This window comes from Apteryx rowi, unplaced genomic scaffold (assembly GCF_003343035.1).
Source record: "Apteryx rowi isolate R43461 unplaced genomic scaffold, aptRow1 scaffold_25, whole genome shotgun sequence".
Taxonomy (NCBI): domain Eukaryota; kingdom Metazoa; phylum Chordata; class Aves; order Apterygiformes; family Apterygidae; genus Apteryx; species Apteryx rowi.
The window spans coordinates 5,092,148-5,112,608 of NW_020448863.1; the positions used below are offsets into that span (position 1 = coordinate 5,092,148).

General features: G+C 41.3%; 1 protein-coding gene across 9 annotated transcripts in view; it reads left to right on the plus strand.

The window, feature by feature from the left end:
• PPFIBP1 (PPFIA binding protein 1) overlaps window positions 1-20,461 on the plus strand; it is a 119,132-nt gene that overhangs the window by 79,600 nt on the left and 19,071 nt on the right. For 6 of the 9 annotated variants that reach the window (XM_026066865.1, XM_026066860.1, XM_026066858.1 and 3 more), the window contains exons 8-15: window positions 5,904-5,996; window positions 8,358-8,472; window positions 11,381-11,442; window positions 12,153-12,237; window positions 15,629-15,786; window positions 16,770-16,900; window positions 18,022-18,075; window positions 19,249-19,309. In XM_026066865.1, coding sequence (XP_025922650.1) covers window positions 5,904-5,996; window positions 8,358-8,472; window positions 11,381-11,442; window positions 12,153-12,237; window positions 15,629-15,786; window positions 16,770-16,900; window positions 18,022-18,075; window positions 19,249-19,309 — 759 coding nt within the window. The remainder of the gene's footprint in view (window positions 1-5,903; window positions 5,997-8,357; window positions 8,473-11,380; window positions 11,443-12,152; window positions 12,238-15,628; window positions 15,787-16,769; window positions 16,901-18,021; window positions 18,076-19,248; window positions 19,310-20,461) is intronic. The other 3 variants (XM_026066861.1, XM_026066866.1, XM_026066864.1) reach the window with 2 other exon arrangements.

The window sequence follows — 20,461 nt, forward strand, 5'->3', positions numbered from 1 at the left end:
ATTCCGACTTCGTCAATGAGCTGAAATGTCTGATGTTCAGACTGTGCATGTTCCAGATGTCCTTCATTTCTGGAAGGGAAGAAACCATAATGTCATCACAGGAGACAACTCTTGCCTCATTCATTTTAATCAGTGGTTTTTCAAATTCCTTACTTTTTTCTGCATATTTTCCAGTGAAGTGTAGTTCCTTCACTTGTATTGTAAGTGTAAGTGGAAAAAGTTAGGCTTGCTTCTGAATTGCTTTTTTTTGGGCCTGTTTCAAGTAATTCACAGACCAAAGGAGGTCCACAGGTTGAAAACTAGTGACTTTAATCATGTTCTGATTTGAAAGGTGATGATCATTTACATAGAGAAGGCGGCACCTTTTTTTAAAATGTAGAACGTCTAGCTACCATGAAGCCAGTAGGCAGAATTTATGTAGAGTTCCATTACCTTTTCCTCTAGTTTTTACAAATTTTTATATGGAAAAATCACAGAATTACCCTAAAAGCATCTGACTCTGCAGTCCAGACAAGTGCTATACATAGCAATGCTGGAGAAATTGGCAGAAGGAAAGGTGGAGGGAATTCCTGAAATTTTTTTGGTTCCATAGGAGGTCGGTTAAGAATTGGCTGCTCTCTGAACTCCCATGAGGTCTAATTGCCCACACAGAACTTAGTTTTCCATAAATTCTAATGTACAACAGAGAAATCTCTTCACCTATGTGCTGACACCCATCGTAAGTGGTCTGAATGATAGATAAATGAATTGACACCAGCAGTAAATAACATTGAGGGGAAGCAAGATTTGGTCCAAATGACTACAGTGAACTGGTGTTTTTAGAAATGGATTCTACTGCATGTTCATTTATAAACACCCTGTGGTTTCTTGTGCTCACCAAAACAGGCAACAAAAGTGTTTGAGCCTTGGGTGATTCGCTTCATCCCCTTTTATCCTTCTTTTTTTTTTTTTGATATGATTCTTTCCTGATCTTTCCTGTAATTCCCCCCTCTTTCATTTCCCCCTGCACTGCAGTCGCTCCATAACTTAATAGCGCAGCTCAGGAGACAGCGAATGTGGATGTGGGCCTAGCTCTGTTCCAGGAAAGAGGTTGCAATATGGGGATCGCATCATGCACTGCAACTTTGTAGGCTCTCTGCAGGAGGCTTTCCTGCATGGTAGCTATCAATTCTCTTTGAAATACCTTGAAATATGCTTAACGCCTTTGATAAAGATAAGCTCATCTAAATTACGTTTAAATGTAGTTGTTATAATTAGGGGTCAGGTAGACTTTTTGCTGGAAAATTATGCCAGAACTAACGTATTACTAGAATGTGTTCCTCCCCTCCCTTTAAAAACCAAAATGGTGTAGTTTAGTGTCACAGAAATGGTTATGTTGTTACTTCTGTGTTTAAACACTTTTTAGCTGTAAAAGACTTAGGCTTAGACACTCAAAGGAATAATATGTCTTAATTTCCATTTTGTCCAATGGAGAATGGATGGCTAATTAGCTGTAAGGCTCTCAGCTGTGTGAGATTACATGTGAAACCTCTGACCAGTATTTTGGAGGTAGCATTTATTCAGGGGCTACCATCTCCTACAGAATTATCATTCAGATTCAGTTTTTCATACTATCTGGTTTTGCTTATGTCTGTTGCTACCGCTCCACCTTCCAGCTGGGTAAGTTCCTCATATTCACCGCTCTTTCTCTGAACAGAGGCCTCAGTGGTAAGCTTTTTTTCGTTTGTGCTCCAGGACTTTCCTGTCTAGATGCTCGCAAATACGCAGCTTTTTCAAAGCTAATTGCATAATTAATTGAGATTTGTAGTTGATCTGTTCTTTAAATCCTTCCAGTCTTGCCACTTTCCCAGCAGGCAACACCATTATTTTCCTTAAGGAGCATGGGTGGTCTGAGTTGGGCTGAGCTTACGTAAGAAAATATCGTACTAGGGAGTTTATTTAGGGAGGAGTCCATAACCAGACAAGGTCTCTGAAACAGCAGCCAGAGGTTAAACTGGCTCGTTCAAGGGGAGTTCTTTGTAGTTTAAACACCACCAGGCTCCTCTGCACAGATGAATTTCTGAGTGGAGCAAAACCATGAATGTAATTTGTGTTTCCAGTGCCAGTAAGGATTCCTACCGTCCCCAGCTTAAAGTTATCATTGCTGTCTTGTGCCTCTGTAGCCCTCCAATGAAGAGTGCAAGTAAAACAAGTTGGGAAGTAAAAGGCTTTGCGGAAATAGGAATCTGTACAACTTAGCCCTGTCAGGGCCAGTGCAAAGAGGAACTGTTGAGTGTTTGTGTGGAGAGACCTGAGACAGACTCAGAAGAGTTCGACTTAATGGTCCTTTCCTGTTTTGCAGGTTTTTAGGACGGGGAATAAGCCCAAGGCAGGTATTTTAACCCATTTATGGGTGTCCAAAGAGGAAGCATTAAATGCAGGTAGAGCAGATGCTGTGCAGTGGACCACCATGTGGATGGCTGTTTCCCTGCTAGTTCATCAAAGTCAGCCAGTGCAGTCAGTGGCTTTTTGGTCTGATCAGAAATCCTGATTAACCTTCTGATGCCCTGAGTGCCACAGGGACATAAGCGCCTCAGACATGACGTTGGTCCCCAAAAGCCTTCAGGTCATAAGCAGTTATAATTATTGGCCCCTTCAAGTTTCAAAGAAAGTCGTGACCTCCTTGCTCTGGTTTCTGCAGGAAGAGGCAAGCATGGCCCTTGCTGTGAAAGGTTGTGATCAAAACCAGTTGAGTGGAGAAGTAGTGGGATAAAAGGGTAAATGCTTCAGAGCAACAAGCAGTGAAGTGAAATGCACTTGGAGGATTAGGATTTCCTAGGGAACCTCTGTGCCTCTGACAATCTCGGCCTCAGGTGGCTTGCGCAAAGTTAAATAGCAAGTCAGCGGCAGGGAAGATGGGGCTTTTGGGGTCTTTTCTTTTTCCTCTGCTCATTTATGCAAGGTCTGACCATCCTTTTTGTACTAAGGAGGATCTCTATATGAAACCTGATGAACGTACTCCTCTGCCTTGAAAAACTGAGAATGTGATTTACATTAATTGTATTATACATAACTGAAGACACCAGATAATGTTGCACTTGCAGGAGAATAATTGAAAATATTTTTAGGTCAAGGCATGCTCTAAGGACTCTTCTTTACTTCTATTTAGCCCTTGAACAAGCTGTACAGTATTTTTGATGATCAATTATCAATGTTAAATGAGCCAGTTATGCATGAGGCTCTTAAAAATATAAACAGAATTTAGTTTCTGCTCTAAGATCATAGAGAACAGCTTCAGCAATTATTGGTACATAGACTATTTTGACAATGGGTCGTGCCAAAGCAAAGATAATGGCAGCAGGAGAGAAAAGCCCAAAACAAATCAATCATCATCATGTCAAAGCTAACCATCAGCCCTAGGAACATAGATTTGTTAGAGATCTTTAACAATTCTTGTTGGAAAGGAACAGCTCAACTACTATAATGAGACAGACTGTCATCTGTATATTTGGAGTGATGAGCTGTGTAAAGATCAAACATTGAAGAATCAGTGAGGAACTGCAAGTATATCCAAATCAGAAAGTTGTACGTTAGCAGTAGTAATTATTAATAGCCTTAAAATATTATACCTTTTATTTCTGGTAACTGAGCTTGGATTTTCAGCCACTCTGACACACATTTACTGCTTTAATCAATTTAAAAATAAAAACTGCAATTTCCTACTGCCTTCATTTGGGTCAGAATCCTAGATTTCAAGCTCTGGAGAACTGTTTGTGACTCATTATTGAAATTCACTTTTTAAAATGATCTGCAGCTTTCTTAAGTGACTGGTTATTGCCATCACAGAAATTCCTGTGTCTGCTTGCTTTATGTCTGTACGCACAGAAACCATAAAATATTTATTACATTTGCTTTAAGTGGGTGTGCTGAAGGGGTCTGCTATCTCAGAGACATACTCATCTGTTGCCCCGCAGAACAGAGATGAGGGCTGCAGGCTGCTCATTTCAGCCAGAAGGCAGTAAGTTACGGAGACAGCAGGACAGGGACTTGCTGAGGCTGAAGGCAACTTGATTTTCCATATTCCCGTTGTTGTTGCATCTCTATTTAGGGAAGCTCAGTCCAGCCCTTTCCTGCAAAGACCCTGATCCTAGCAGTGACATGCTGTTTCATGCTATAGTTGTGAAGCCACAAAACTTCTGGATATTAGGAGCTCAGTTCCTACTGAACAGGAGGGTGGCTTTGTTCAGGTGAAGCAAGGCAAAGATGACTGTATCTCCTGAGACTAAACCCAATCATGGACCTCATTTAATTGCTGGTATCAGCAATGTTCTGTCCCTAAACTACAATCAATTCTGTTATGGAATAATGAAAGGTGGCAGACTTTACGCAGCCTTCACTTATGTCCTTGTCCACCCAGCACTCATGCTCACATCTCTCTTCTTGGTAAGATTTGCACTGTCTTATGCTATAAAGATCATGGTAGCTTTCCACCCTGTGTCTGAGCACTTTGGATCTATTGCTAAAGAAATACAGATATTGCTATGTTGTCATCAGATTCATTAAGCACATACAACAATAATCAGAAGTTTCCAAGGTGTGGGAAGACGTGGAATGGGGCTGGAAGTCAGGCGTTTCCAGGGACCCATAAGTACACTTTAAATGCCAGCTCGTGGCTTGTTCCAGTGCTCACGGCTGTTAGCTTGATGTACAGCCTTGGCTGACATGGGTGCAGTTTGCCTTACCATATCTGCAGGCCAGCAAACGCAAGTGCCATAGTAGTAGTGTAAAAGGTGTTATGCTGCAATTTGAGTCCTCTTCTGTTTTCCAGGGTGCACAAAGAGCTCATCTGCTCTTTTGAAGAGTTTTCCAGTGACACAGTATGACAGTAGCTGCTTAGGAATGCTTTTTTTTATTATTACTATCTTTTTCCTCACCCAAATGTAGCACTGATCTGGCATCCATGCATAAGCTAAAGGTTAGCAAGCTACATGTGACAGAGGAGCTTGCTGGGGCGTCTTTCAGACTTGTGAGAAGGCCGCTGCTTTCTGGTTAGTGTGTTACCCTGCTGAGCAGGAAGATTGTTTCCCAGAGCTGTGGTTCGTTATCTTTTGTATGGAGAGACATGCTTTCCAGTAATGAGGAGCAGTAAAAGCCTCCACATATGTATAGTCCTCCTTTCTTTCCCAGGGCAGGCTACTTCTTTTGCTGTTTTCCTGTATTTATAGCTTTATTTAGTACCTGTTTTAGAGCTTTTTTTCACCATGATGCTGGAAGAAGTGCCCTTTTTACTACTTTAATGCTGAATTCTGGACCAAGGCTTGGCAACCCAGTTAGGATGCTTGTCTGGAAGGATGAGTCGTTTTGTGGGCAAGTCTGGCCTGGGACTGCAGAGCGTGTTTGCTGTCCTGGGCTGTCCCACAGGCTTCCTGCAGGTCTGGAGCTGCCACTTAGCATCCTGTTTCCCCATCTGGTGAGTGGGGATGTTTGGAAAAGGAATACCTTGGTGGGGCACAGTCAAACTCGGGGTTCATTTGTCCCCTGCAGGAGGGGGGCTGTACGGCTGGTGGCATGCAGGGCTACCTTCATAACCTGGCAGCTCTCTACAGGAGGATGTCCAGGAGGTTGAGCCGTTTTCCTGAAGAAGCCAGGTCCAAACTGGTGGCGGCTCTGAGTTTCTTCCGAAGCAGAGTGAATTCCCAAAGCCCAGTTGTAGTGGCAGTCAGTGTGGCCTTTGATGCTTAAACACATATGCTGATGCTTGTTGATGCTTGACTTAACTTTGAATTTGGGTGGTGTGTTTGTGTGCACAGAGCCCCTTTCACTGTTGTGGTTTTATTCTCCCACTGAGGTATGCCTGGTCAGCTATCGCTCTGYCTTGTTTTTTGAATTTCTCTGTTTCTGGTCTTGTTCTTCCCTTTGCTCAGGATTTGATCCAGGAAATAAATGAATTGCGATTAAGAGTGGGAGAAATGGACAATGAAAGACTCCAGTACGAGAAAAAACTTAAAACTACCAAAGTAAGTGAGGTTAAGGGGGAGAAGCAGAGATGGGTATGAGTTGTGGGTTTTCAAATTTCATTCTCTTTTCCCCTGTCCTTACTATACCCTGCAAAGCCCCGAGCAACCTCAGGCCCAGGGATTTCATGGCACTCACTTAACAACAACAACAAAACCCAGAAAGGGGTTATTTCCAAATTTCGTGGCATGGTTTTCAGATCTAAACACTGTTTATGAGGGATCAACATACCAGGTAGTAGYCATTAGCAGTAAATATATCATCTGTTTAGATCCTTGTTTCACTTACATTTCAGTGAACACCAGTTGCAGTACATAAGGTGTGTGCCATGGGTGAGATCAAAGCTGAGCATTTATTTTCTCCTAAATGTGCTGAAAATCAGCCACTCTATTCTGGAGAAAAAGCATTCACCTAAGAAATTATAGCGTTCTGTTTCTGTAAGTGTCTAACTTCTCTTTGCCATTTAGCCTGTCTCTTTTCTATCTTTAGTTTTCTCTCACTCCTCTGTCTCTGTTACCAGTCTTTAATGGCCAAACTTTCTAGCATGAAAATCAAAGTGGGTCAGATGCAGTATGAAAAGCAGCGGATGGAGCAAAAATGCCAGATGCTAAAGGTGTAGTAGTTTGATTTGGCCTGTTTTGAAACCTTCATGTTCCACCACTTTCCAGTCTGTCTTGCATCTCGCTGTCATTCTGTGTTGTGCATTAATTGCTGTGCGGTGCTATGCAGTGCTCCCTTTCTTGTTAGATGTAGAAGACTCATGTTCTTCCTTCTAAATAGCTTTCATACTGGATGGAAGAGGATTTTAGTGTTGTGAACTTCGCACTGGTTACTCATAACTGAATTAGACTTAGGTTAAAATTTTTCCTCTTCCACTGCCCCTTCTCTAGCTTACATCCATTTTTCAAAACTAAACTTTTCTAACCATCTTAGAGAAAATTTATTCATGAAAACTAACTAGGAAACAATGATTCCTTTACAGACTCCTCTCCCCACAAGTGTAAATTTACATAACATGTTTTTAATTCAGGACAGAAAATACACAACATCAACAACTGCGTGCAACTGCAGTTGTCCATGGGTATACTGACAGCTTTTCAAGTGACCGAGAGAGGGTCTCGTTTTGGAGAAGCACAGGTCGTACACTGTCAGAAATCCCAGCAAAGTCAATACCAGTTTGGAGCACTGGAGGATTGTACTATAAAGCCTCTGTTCTGGAAGAAGCTTTGATTTCTTGAGAATTTCAAGATTGTGTTTTTATTTATTGATTTATTTTTTAAAGATGCCTTAGAGCAAAGAGGAACTGATTTCAGAAAATCCTGTAGTTTGGGCCATAGTTTGGATCACAGATATCACTTCCATGCATACTTGTGATCGATCTTTTGGGGGAAGCTCAGGAACACACTTAAGCCACAGTATTGTAGTTTGAATTATGTCTTTTAGGATTTAATACTTCAATTAGAAGCTATAAAGGTCAAAATTATGAGTTTTGCTTTGTTTTATTTTGTTTTATTTTGTTTTGTTTATAAACTGAACAAATTAAAATTTCAACAGAGTACATTTGCACTGAGGTCACATCTTGCCAGTGCTGTTGTGTAAGATCCCAGACATTGAAGAAACATATTACTAACTGGGTAGGATTTGACTGAAATTTTAAAGAGCTAAATGCATGAATCAGTGCCAGTCACTTGCTAGTGCAGATGGTTAGAGCTAAGTCAAAATTTGACAGCATTTTTCATATACACCCCAACTCCCCCAAACACCTTCTGTGTTCCTCCCACAAATCTCAGTGCTAAGCTTCCTTCTCTAACGCGTGATCAGCAAACCCAAATTGTCGCAGAGGTACCACATTTTCACCTGAATTGCTTTCAGAGCGTGTTTATGTGCTTGATGGTGTTGTGACTGATTTTTCTTTCATAGTAAGCAGTGGTCATTTCAGAAATTGTCCTCAGCCTGTTGTAAGTGCAGTTTGGTAACTGTCCAGCTGTGAACATGCAGATGCTCTACAGGTGTCAAAGTTCATGAGATCCTCATACAGATGTCAGTGTTCATAAGCTGTAGCATTCAGCCTCATCACCCATAGTTCTTCTGTCTGTGCAAGGTTAAATAAATAAGAAAACTGCATTTTTGGCTTTACTCTTTCTTTTTTAAATTCAGATGTAAAATCTCCATTGAATTATACACGAGACTGAAACTTTGGGAGCGAGGGCACCCTCAGCCAGTGTAAATTGTTCCTTATTGTTGGGGGCCCTTGATCTTTCCCACTGCTGAGGATCTGTCCTCAGCGCTTCCTAGAAAGGAATTTTGAAAACCTCTCAAATACACATGGAGACTGTCAATAATTGATTCTGTATCTGTTACAGGATGAACTAGCAGCTTTGAAAGAGAAACTGGAGCAGAAGGAAGCTGAGGTAAAAAGGTTACAAGACAAATTGGTTTGCAGAATGAAAGGAGAAGGAGTTGAGATACTGGACAGAGGTAAGAACAAGGGAGGCTGTCTCTTAGGGCTGTGCAGAGGCATCATGTAGTTCTCTGTCACCTAATCTGAATCTGATGTTTCTGTGAATTGTTGTACAGGAAATTTAAAACCTCAATTTCCATGTACATTTTGTCTTCATGTTTACTTCTAAAATATTTTGTGAGTATTCACAATGCAACTGCTGAAGCTACCCTTAGAGTAGGTTCTTGATCAACCTGAAGCTAGCTGGTAATCCCTAGTTAGCCCTTCACATGTTTTGTATGCCTCAAAAGATGCAGTTTATACTGATTTAAACCAGTTCCCCCAAAAGATTATATTGAGAGRGGAACTTCCTGTGTAGGTAACTGTGCTGGGCTTTGCTTATACACTTCTCCCTGTTAAGGAAGGGAAAAAACCATATTGCATACCAAAGTGTGATCTGTGCCAGCAAACCTTCAGCGTGGACCGGCCCTAAGTGGGTGAAATTGAGGATTGGTTCTTATTTGTGCACCAGGGGGGTCTGAATCCTAATTAAACTTTTGAATGAGCACAGAAGTTTTATGTCAGATGCTTTTTTTTATTTGCTTGAAAAGAAGAAACAAAAGCAGAAACTTAGATTTGGACTTTTTTTTTTTTAATAAATTTTTAAGACTCCCCAAAATTTTTCACAGACTTTTTTGACCTGAAATTTCATTTCTGAACCTGTCTTACTGGGAGTTTTCACTGATCATGGATGGTGCTTTTAAAATTTGCTTTTTAGAAATGTAAAGCCCCAAGAGGTTAACTAGTCTGTTTCCCAGACCTGGGGCAGAGACCACAGTGTGTAGCTTGTCAGATTTTATTCAGTAAAAATACCTGTTCTAAATAGCTTTATATAAGACCACTAGAAGTGACCACAGTGAACTGTGATTCCTTTTTTAGAATGTGTAAAGGTGAACAAGGTCTGGGTTTGGTGCATTTGTTTGCTGCTTATTCTGGGCTTTCCTTCCTGGGGGCTGCCGAGTATGCTGAGCTCCTCCTGCCTTTTGGTACTCAGCTTTGGTTTAGTTTTCGGTATAGCTCAGGAGGGTCTTCTGTTGATGGACATCCTCTGCCATGATGAACCATGATTTTGCTGCCTTGGAGCAATATTAAGTAATGCTATTTGCAGATAACACAGATTCTTTGCCCCATTAGATGAACTGTGATTTCTGAACAAATATTTGTACATTGTAAACTAGCTGGGTTTTTTGCCTAGTATTAGCTTAAGGAGTAATTTATTGGCATAAGGCACCTTTGAGACCTTGTAAGTGAAAACATATAGGTAAAAAAAAATCCTTGAAACAGGTAATTGTGTAGGAGAACAGTGAGATTATTTGTTTCCTTAGGAACATTAGCAACAGGGGAGTGCAGGTTAAAACTGTGGACTGCTTGCTTCTGCAATAATATGTGAGAAATAGTTTGCTCCTTAAGTAGCAGTATTATGTTAAAAGTTATTTATTGCCATAACCTTTATGCTAATTTCAAATCCAATGGATTTTCCTGCACAGATGAAAATTGTAAAAAGAAGCTCAAAGATAAAAGTAAGGTTTCTGGTGTCTTTCCACAAGCATTTGTATTTCAGAAGTGCTTTCCAGTGCAGCTTTCTGCATGTGTTTATAAAACTGCTTTAACAAACACTTGTTAGGTTGCATCATCTATAACCCTTAATTACACTCACAGTAAAATTTGAGAATAAAGCTGGATATGTCACACCTTGAAATACAAAGTTGTCTGAATAAAAGCTACTAGACAAAGAAAGATCTGGTCTTGTGGAGACTACCAAAGTTTCTTTTCAAAGCTGAGTACATAGATTTTTCTCCTTAAGATGCACATGCAAATAAAACAGTTGTCTTTCAATAAAATGCAGTCACAATCCAGAACGCCAGATTTTCCATTAGCATAACTCCATCAAAATCATTGGAGCTGTATCGGTTGGGATTTTAGCCAAGTATGTCTAAATGTGATTAATCTAGAAAGTCAGCCAGGCAGCTTGTTTTGTTCTTGCATTTCATTAAGGAGGAAAATGTTCTCCCCACTGTGGGTTTTGTTTTAAGAAGAATTTTAGGAGATTAAAGCAAAGTTAAATGCTTGCTTGCCTGTGGGTTTGGCCACCTCCCTATATTTGTAATGGAATTTAAAGTTTACTTCATTTATGCAAGGTAGATTTCTTACAAAAATGAAGATTATTTCCCTTCTCTTTAAAATTATCTAGTCCAAAACACCTCCAAAATGAAACCTCTTAGATGGTTAGAACATAAATGTTCCAAGTGTTGTACTGCTTCGTAAGTAAGGGTTATAGCTGAAGCACAGAGCACTGATCTCTGTACTAGGGACCTTTTTCAAACCTGAATTACGACATATATTCTAGCATGACTGCTCGTCACAGCAAATACCTGTATCATTCCATTGTGCTGTCCTCATGCCTACATCCATTCTGAGTTATCACTAAGCACCACCGCACAATGCTTTTCCATCATGTCCATTAATCCTATTGCTTTGTATGGTGGGGTTTTGAGATGCTGTTTGGGGTGCCTGGCGACTGTTGCACTGAAAACGTGTTTTATTGCACTCCAATTATAGTATTTTATATTTTGGAGCTCTTGTTTTATAATTATTTGTTTATTTAAAAGACAGAGATAATGCAGGTCAAGCAGTAGTTTTACTGTTGACTTTTCAGTTTTCCTGTGGTTTGGGGAGGGGTATTTCCTAAATGTGGTCACTTCCTTGATAAAAATGTCAGAAAAAAGGTTTTCTTCTTTGTATTTCAGTCTAAAATAGAAATTAAGTGGTTTGTGGTTTGTCTTTTAATTTGTAAATTTACCTTCAGAAATTATTGTGTTCATTTTTGTTATTTCCTTATACTGTCTCATTTAAATTGACTGTGGTAACTGTATTGTGTGTTTTTAGATATAGAGGTACAGAAAATGAAGAAGGCGGTTGAATCTCTAATGGCAGCAAATGAAGAGAAGGTAGCAAAATCATTATTTTTTCAGTAATCATTCATCAGATTGAGTTTAATCTCTTAGAATATCTGCAAACATGGATTTGTCACAATTCACTACAAAAGCAAATTTGTAAGAGTCAAGGATGCACTGTAGTCAAAAGAAGCACTGCAGTGCCTTTATAAGGGATGTAATTAGGCATTTATGAGCTTTGCCTTGTGTACGCAGAGTCCTTACACAACAGTGTCATTAAATTCAGTGGGACTGCAACTTGCAGTATACTCTCCAAATGTAAAGAGCTCCACATAAGTCCCATGAGATACCACAGACCACATTTCCAACAGGGCTTTCTGTAAAGTAGGCCTTGTTTTCACATGTGGTTTTGTGCATTCATATGCATGTGCATGTTGCCAGATGTTTTCTTTTGATCACCAAAGTCCCTAATCCTTTGATTACTTCTTTCTTTGTACGTGGCAATATTTATTACACTCTAGCTTTGACTTAGCTGAAATCCACTTTCAAGTCTGGGACAATTCTGGTGATTAAACAATTGGTAGTTTTTGCTAAATATAAGTTCTGGATATTTCAAAGCTTCTCAAAGTTCTGGGTCTTGTCCTATCCCCATTTCCATTACTTTTAGTTTAATAGCCAGTTAAAGTGAAGAATATCTACTATTTGTATTTCTTATTTTTGATTTATCATAGGAAAAACACAAACGTAGCTTCCCTTTATTTTAGGATCGGAAGATAGAAGAGCTTCGGCAATCTCTAAATCGGTACAAAAAAGTTCAAGACATGGTGATATTGGCTCAAGGTAAAAAAGGTATTATGCAATTTTGAAGATTTTAAACTCTACTCCCATTTCAGCTGTAGGTGCATGTTACTCTATCTCTGCAGGTGGTAGAGTTATATTGACTCTCAGAGTTACTATCTTTGGAGGTATCTCTCAGGTAGAGTTAAGGCCAATTCTTCAGCTGGTATGAATTGGCACATTTCCTTTCCTTAGTAAATTGTAATTTCCAGGGCAGTTGCATTGATTTATCTCAGTTGGATGTTGTCCCATTTACTACCTGGTAGTAGTAACTACTATTGTCACATTGCTTTTTTTTCCCCGCTGTAAAATTACTTTGCATATGATAAAGTCTTAACACCTTTCAGTTGTCTCCTGAAATACCTTTCTGGGCTAGAAGCTACATTACCTTCTAAAAATCACCATTCCCCTCTCTTACTTGTATTCCTTGGGAGGGTTTGGTAGCTGGGCAAAACAGCTGCTGAGCATGTGGGTTCCCATGAGCTGAACTGGCACTGCCCCAGCAGTTGTGCACAGTGCGACAGCAAAGCCTGAGAGCTGCAGAAATGTCTGTAGCGAAGTGAGTGTGTTGCCTGGACTGTTGCTGACATGTAACATAACCATCACAAGGCACCACACGCAGCAGCTATGGCATAGCTCTCCTTCCTTACTGCAGCAGGAGGCCAAGCTGTCTTTTCCTGATCATTCCTGCCAGTCTCTCTTCATGCGAAAAAAGCCTTCTCTCCCACCAGATAATGGACTTAATCATGTGGTTCAAATGGTATATATTATATGTACCATAACATATAATGATACGTTTCATGTGTTCGATGACTGTTGGAGTGTTCCAGTTCCAGGAACTTTTGATCCCTGAAGATGATAGATGTTGATGATGGTAGTCATCAGTCTGACACAATTGCATTGAGTTCCTTCCTTCTCTTTCTCCTTTTTTCCTTAAAAGAAAAGCAAAAGAATCACATGTAGAGCATCACACTGAGATGGTTCTGGGTTTCCAAATGAACACACTCAGATGTTAGAAAATGAGCATCGACCTTTACAGCTATAATCCATCCTCCTGCCCTGTATGCATTACAGCACCTAAGGTGTTTTTTCCCCCCACATCATCCTGCTCTTTTAGCGCTTGAGTTGCATTTTGTAGGTCATTGTTCTCTAGAAGACCTGTGTTCAAGAAATTTCAGACGTTAGCATTTTGCTAGTGAGAGGTCTGCCTCGCATTTTCTGATACAGAATATGTGCAACTTAGATGTCCGTGCAGAGCAGTGTTGTATTAGCTTGTTTTGGAAACCTCCTTTGTCGCTGAGTCCTCTGAAGGCCACAGAAGGCCAACCCAGCCTTCCACAGACCTTGAATTAACCTAAGTTTATTGCATGATCTTTTTTAGGATAGACGACAAGGGCTAGTGGGTTTTATTAGTGGTGCAGAGGTTAGAGTGGATGACCTTCCTAAGGGTGCTAAGAGGGGGATGTGGGAGCCTCCAGGGATCCCTTCAAAGAGTGAAGATTGTCAGTAGCCAGAAATCGGTGAGGAGGCAAAATATCTAATTTATTTTGGTGGAGGAGTATTCAAATGTTTGAGCTCTTAAGTCCTGCTGCATGGGGCCAAGGCAGCAAAGGGGAGGGGAGAGTCACGTCCGATCGTGCTGCTGGGTTTGGGAATGAGACACAGGAGAGAAGAGAGAGTCTTTGTGCCCTTCTTTGCCTCCCCCAGCTCAGTTTTGTTTGCTCCAGAGCCTGCTGTGAGCCTGTGYGCTCCCATGTCCTGGGAGGAGACCCCCGGCTGTTAGGAAGAGAGCAGGTGAACTTGTGTAGACAATCCTATGGACTTCCTCAGCAGAAGCAGCCAGGTTCCCGGGGGGCCGCAGAGAGTCCCAGACCCAGGCTTTTGGGAGGTCAGCCCTAGTGGAGGGACAGTGATCAGGGTGGGAAGACACTGATGGATGTGGCTGAGGGCACTGGCTGATTTGCAAGGCCGTGGGAAAGCCCATGGCTGCAATCTCCAGCTGTCCGCCCCGATCCCCTGATGAGCCCTGCACCTCCAAAGTGGGCACAGCTCATCTGCTCAGAAACCACCTTTGGAGCTACCACAACTGTCAGTCTGGGTTCGCGAACATAAACCCAAACTGGAGTTGGTGTGCRTGGTAGCGTGCTGGGCTGAAATCCGGCTCAGCTTGACCACTGGCTGTACAGGTAAACCTTCTTGCTACCTACATGTTAGTTAAGTGGCAGAATGACACCAGTTGCTCCTTCCTCCCTTTTTATAAAGTATTTGAGATCAGGCAGCCCTTCCCATCTGTGGGCTTTGGATCTCAAGATGCAAGAATGTTTTCATCCTGGAAACCAGCACTCAGTGGCACTAAGGACACAGCTTGCCCATCTTCAATATGCCAAGGCTCGGAAAGCACTGCATCAATGTGAGAAGAGGAAAGAAAGGTGGTTGTGAGAGGTCTTAGTACTAGAGAAAAAGAGTAGCGTTTTTGAAGTAAGGGTTGTTTTTTCACATTTGCAATGCTATGCCTTCAAAGACAGGAAGGTGTTGGAACAAACCTCGGGTCTCTGGGAACTGTGCTTTATGGTCAATTCATAGAACGTGGACAGAGATTTCAGCTAGTGAAAAATGGGCAAGGAAGGTTTTCAGCGTAAACAGACTTTGGCTTATTTTTGCATCAGATCTTTGGCAATGAATGATAGTTTTGTGGGTTTTTTAGAAAGTACTGATTGCCTTGAAATCTTTCTTGTTAGTGTCAGTACTCTGGTATTGATCACACTCATGGAAATCCAGGCCTTTCTGTAGTGGCTGAGGCTGTTCAAAGGCAGCGAGTCACTCCTTGGAAGCAGACGATGCCAGATGCTGATGTGTGCTACTGAATTCGCAGAAAGAGATGCACTTAATTTGTGACAACGTGCAAGCCTGATGTAGTCATGTAAAACACTAGTGTTATGCTCTGTGCTGTGAGCTGCATTTTCCCTATGGGTAACTCAGAAGATACCACAGAARCAGTTTTTGTTTCCTCATCTTAAATTCCAGACAGACTTGCGCCTCTGGTCTTTCCCTATTGAATAGGGGGGAAAAAATATTTTGTATGAAGTTCCAGAACAGGGGATAGGAAATAAGTACTTCAGCATATTCAGCTTTTTGAAACCAGTCCCACTAAATTCCCTTGAGGAGAGGCTGGGTTTCTGCTGGTGGGTATATGTGTCCCTTCTGCTGCCGCCCTGTTGTGTTGAATTGGGAAGCGACATTTGGTGGTGGCTCCCCTTCTCGTGTCATGCTCTCCCTTAAGAAAGTAATCCCAGGCTCTCCCCGGCTTAGCCCGTACACGACCATGCCGGCTGTGCCTGCCACGGGAGCAGCGCTCCGCATGCCTGCAGGAATCCAACACGTTTTTGTCTTTCTCTCCTGCTAGGCAAGGAGGGTGATGGTGAAGAGTTCCTGAATTCAGGATCTGCTTCCACAGTTTTATTGGACACGCCAAGTCTCACTGACCCAGAGAAAAGTCCATCCCCAGCCCCAGGAACAATGTCTCCAAGCCATGAAGAGTTTAACATGAATGTTCACGAAGAGGTATCTTTTTTTTTTTTCCCCTCTTTTAATGCCATTAGTCCTTGAAAGCATTACTCTTGCTCGAGTTGCATTACAGAAGCCAGAACTCAGTTTCTGAAAGGGTTTCTTCTGGGTTGCACAGTTTTGGTAAACTCCCATATCCTTTGGGGAATGTAGATTTCTTGTGAAAGCTGCTGAGGAGTTTCTTTTGAATTCAGATGAATTTATTTTTCTTAATCATCAAACAGGAACAAGAGAACAAATAGCTATATTTGTCATGAGAATGGGTCTAAACTGTATTTCGTATCAAGCATAGTTGCTGTAGGATATGAATATTGGATATTAGGATATCAGATTAGGATATGCATATTTTCCCAAATTTGTTGGGAATTTGAAGTAAACATCTTGGGACTGGTTTAATATATCCTGTCAAATATTTAAAAGGACACAATCATCATTACATCCATTCAGTGAAATAAGTGTGTTATGGTCCAATCTCTGATTTTTACAATAATGTTTTCCAGTAATTGAACTACAGATCTCTTCTGCTGGAGCTCTCAGTCAAAGTGGAGACTTGACTGACTTAACTAAACAGCATGCACACACAATCAATTAAATTAAATAATTACTTAGCAACTTTTTTTGAATTCTCTGAGTGGCCAAGGACAGGAGTAAACCTGAAAAGTTAACTGCTCTTCATGGAGTCTGTGGTGGATTTAGCAAATAGATTTAGTAGGCAGCCTCAGAAGGTTTGTAAGATTTTTGTCTATGCTATAGTTTACTTGTGTAGTGATTCATGGTTTATCTCCAGTGCTGTCTGGCCATCTTTCAAGTAGTAAACCAGCTTTACATTGCAAAAGAAAGAAAAAAAATCTTTTTTTTTTTTTTTTTTTTTAATTCAGACCCTTCTTTTCATAGTGTATCTGCTATTCTTATTTCCATTTATAACTCCTTAATTTCAGCTCATTTCAGTGTAATATGTATTTTTTGTTTTTCTTTTTTAGAATTCCTTACAGATCCACACCAGTATTTTACAGGTTTCAATCTCTTCTTTTTCACCAACATCTAAGAGCTCAGAAACTGCTGCAGAGAAAGTAAAAGCACAGCCTAGACCAGAAGGTGCAAGTGAAATGAGGTATTATTGTTTCCATAAATTTTTCAATTGTAAAACCAAAGATTTATGAAGTTTAATGAAAGCAGTGATCTGTTAATTAACATACTGTCTGGTCATTCAGTCAGTTAATGAAGGCTGACATTCATTTGAGTGGCTATCTTGAACTAAACTGTATGATCATCAAATGCATTGATTAAAAATATGTATTTTTCAGTAAGTAAGCATTAGTTTGGTTGTAGTTGTGTGTAGCAGCGCTCATGTTCTACACCAGCTGCTTCACAAGAAATGAACAGAAGGAGTGAAAAAACGATGTACTGTAATGAAGGACGCACGACTATGGTTTTTACCCAAGTATGCATCAGCTCGGTCTGGCTGGGGTAGTGCTGGCTGTGCTCATACAAATGCATTGCTAACAATTTGCCTTCAGAGATTTCCCACAGTTATTACAGATTTTTAGAAATCTGGTGTAAGGTGCCACCAAATTTGGGGGGGGGCGGAAGGGAAGTTGAATAGGCGTTTTGAAAAACAGGAGAAATGGATATCCTTGGTGCTGGCCTTTGATGCAACGAAGTGTGCAGGCGTTTGCTCGATGGCTTGTAGCGAGAGCCTGCCTGAGGCTTCCCCAGCTGGCCGAGCCCCGGCAGCGCCCTCCTCTCATCCGTGAGGACACCCAGCCTCCAGGGCCTTCATCGTTTGAGCGTCAAGTATTAAGAATCCACATGCGAGGAAATCTCATTCATTGAGAACTGTCATTGAGATGGGTGCAACACCGACCAAGATCCCAGCAAAGCGCCCGGCGCTGTGGCTGGGTCATGGGTAGTGGCGATCTTCCTTACTGTGCTGCTGCTTCAGACCCTACGTTTGCCCTAACCTCCTCACTTATTTTAGCGCACTGGTGAAGTACGTTAATTAATTTATATTACAAGTTGTCTTTCTGGGGGCTCTTGAGCTCCCTGCTGGCTTTTATCTTTTGCAAGACCTGCCCACGTAGAAGGGAAGATTCAACATGCGTTAGTGCCGTAGCAGCTGAAGCGAAAACGAGATTTAAAGCAGGCCAAGGTGATAGGGTTGCTATATCAGCAACATTTAAGGAAGGGATCCACAAGTGCCTTATTTTTTTGACACCTTATTTGTTTTCACAGCGAAGGGAGATCAACAGGTTCCTCTCCAGAAGCTCAGCTGAGTGACAGCCCAGTGTAAGTATCGTAATCAAGTAATGTCTTGGAAACGTTCTTCCATGACTGTCGAAACCCCCTGCCCTTCTTTGACAGACACATGTAAATGTGTGAAATAATTTTAGCCAAGACGGTACTTAGTGGTGGTGGTTTTCTGCTAATGTCCTGTGTTTTCATGCCCGATATTTTCCAATGCTTCATCTGTGCACGTGTACTAGCACTTAATTTCTTTTACATTAGGGAGCATCTCTAACTGAGTTATAGAATGTCAATAGACTTAAATTTATCGTTTTCTGTAGTACGTACATGTGATTTATTTCTGTCCTTTTGATAGTGGGGGAAGGGTAATGAGCTGACTACAGTGAGAAAAATAATTTTAACCTGTGCCACGTGGCCTTATTGCCCAGGGAAATCAGTGGGGCTGTTTATGAACTTCAGGTTGAGTCAAAGTGATTTGTTGATAAGGGACCTAAGTCAACAGGGTTCGTCTGATGCACAGCGTAAGACCCAGTGGCTGCTTTTATTTTGAGCGACTTATTTAGAGCCGGGAGAATATGCCAGAAACCAAATGCTGCTCTAAAGATGGGTAACTTTGTGAAATTCAGTGAAGTTGCTCTTCGTTTATACCTGGGTGGGGGGAAGGCTCTAATGGCCACTTTCTTTTCAAACAGACTTAAGTGCTTAGACTGTAAATCCCACCAGAAGTCAGTGGGATTTCTCAGTGCTTGCTTTGCTGACGAAAATGGAACTGAAGATAAAATAMTAAAATACACCTGCTTGACTTAGTAGGCCTGGATTCTTTAAGGATTAAATTAGTCAGAAGCTTGTTGCTAAAAATACTGTTTTCATAACTTTTTTTTTTTTTTGGTACCACTTTCTTTTGCATATGTAATTTCTGCTTATCCTTCTGAAAATATAACTTTAAGTAAGAAGCCAAAAATATCCAGAGTAGGCATTGTGGCACTGCAGTGTTAACATCAGTAATTATGATGTGGAAGTTCCTCTTACAATATCTCACAAAATTGTGTGGGCTCTTATTAGTGCGCTGATTGCCTTAGCTCAGAACGTCTTTGCTTTTAAATGCATCTCACCATGCCTTGTAATGCTTTTTGTAAAGCTGACTCTTAGGAGTGTATTTATCTTAGCACATCACATCCCAGGCCGCTCATTTTGTTCTTTATGCTGTTATTTCAGGAGCTGCTCCCTCCACAAGTCCAGCAGCCTCACCAGTCTGAAGAAGGAGGCGTTGGAAGCGGTTAGTTTGGGCCGTTACTTCCTTCCTTTCCCTTAAAAATACTTTCTCTGCTGTGGTGCTGAGCCCTCGGGCTCCTGAGCAGGCAGCCCGTGGGCATCTCCCCGTAGACCGCTGGCAGGCAGGCGCCACGTGGCTCCCGCCCCTTGGACAGCACAATGGCGTGGCTTTGCTTCCCCCGAGTTGTCCTGCCGCCTTCCTCTGAGTCATTTTGAGTCGGAGCACGGCTCCTCATGTCACCTGGTAGCAGCGGTCCCAGACATGTGAAATCTTCCAGTTATTGTTAAAGGAGAAAATCTGTCCTTCGTTAGACTTTTTTTTGCATGAGGAGTTCACCCAAGACTCTCATGCTGTGTTTTTCTCAGATAATGAGGTATTTTTTTATTTTTAACTTGAGTTGATAAGCTTTTCTGATTGAAGACAAGAAGAAAATAAGTCCTCCTAGCACTTCCTGTCTGTGTTTAATGATTTTGGAAGGCCGTGCAATCAGTTCATTATAAAATATAGCCTGGATTGACTATGTGTCTTAGGTGTTTGGAACAAAATACTGAGCCTTTGTGTTTCTGGTGATAGCTTCAGCTTCAACCTCTTTAGAGGTGACCAAAAGCAGTTTTCCTGTCACAATGTCATCAAGTCAGGGTAATTCCTATGCTTCTTTTTGTCAGACTGAAACGCTGAAAGCTCCTAAATTCTCCGCCTGACACCCACGCTACTGAGCTGTGCTTAACTGCTCGGGAGGGACGTTGACAGGAGTGACAATATAACCAGAACTTGGTGATGAAAGCTAGAATTCGTGGATTGAGGGGTTTTGTTTGTTTGTTTATTTGCACAGCCATGGCATGAAGGTTGTGGGTGTTTTATCTACAGGGCTTCTACCCTAATTCCTGCTTGGGTCCCTTCAGCTGACTATACCCATTATTTCCTTTTTATCGGACTGCATGTGGCTAACTATGTACAGGGCTAATCCTTTACAAAGTAAGCCAAAGCAACCCTATTTTCATGTCAGCTCACTGACCTCAAAGAAAGCAAGAATTAATCTGTGTGAAATAAAGCTCTGAAGAGATTTCTTTTGGGGGAAAAAAACGGCAGAGAAGGGTGTTTCAGTCAGAACTCAACTCAGGGTAACCATAGTGAATTGAATTATTGCCTATAAAC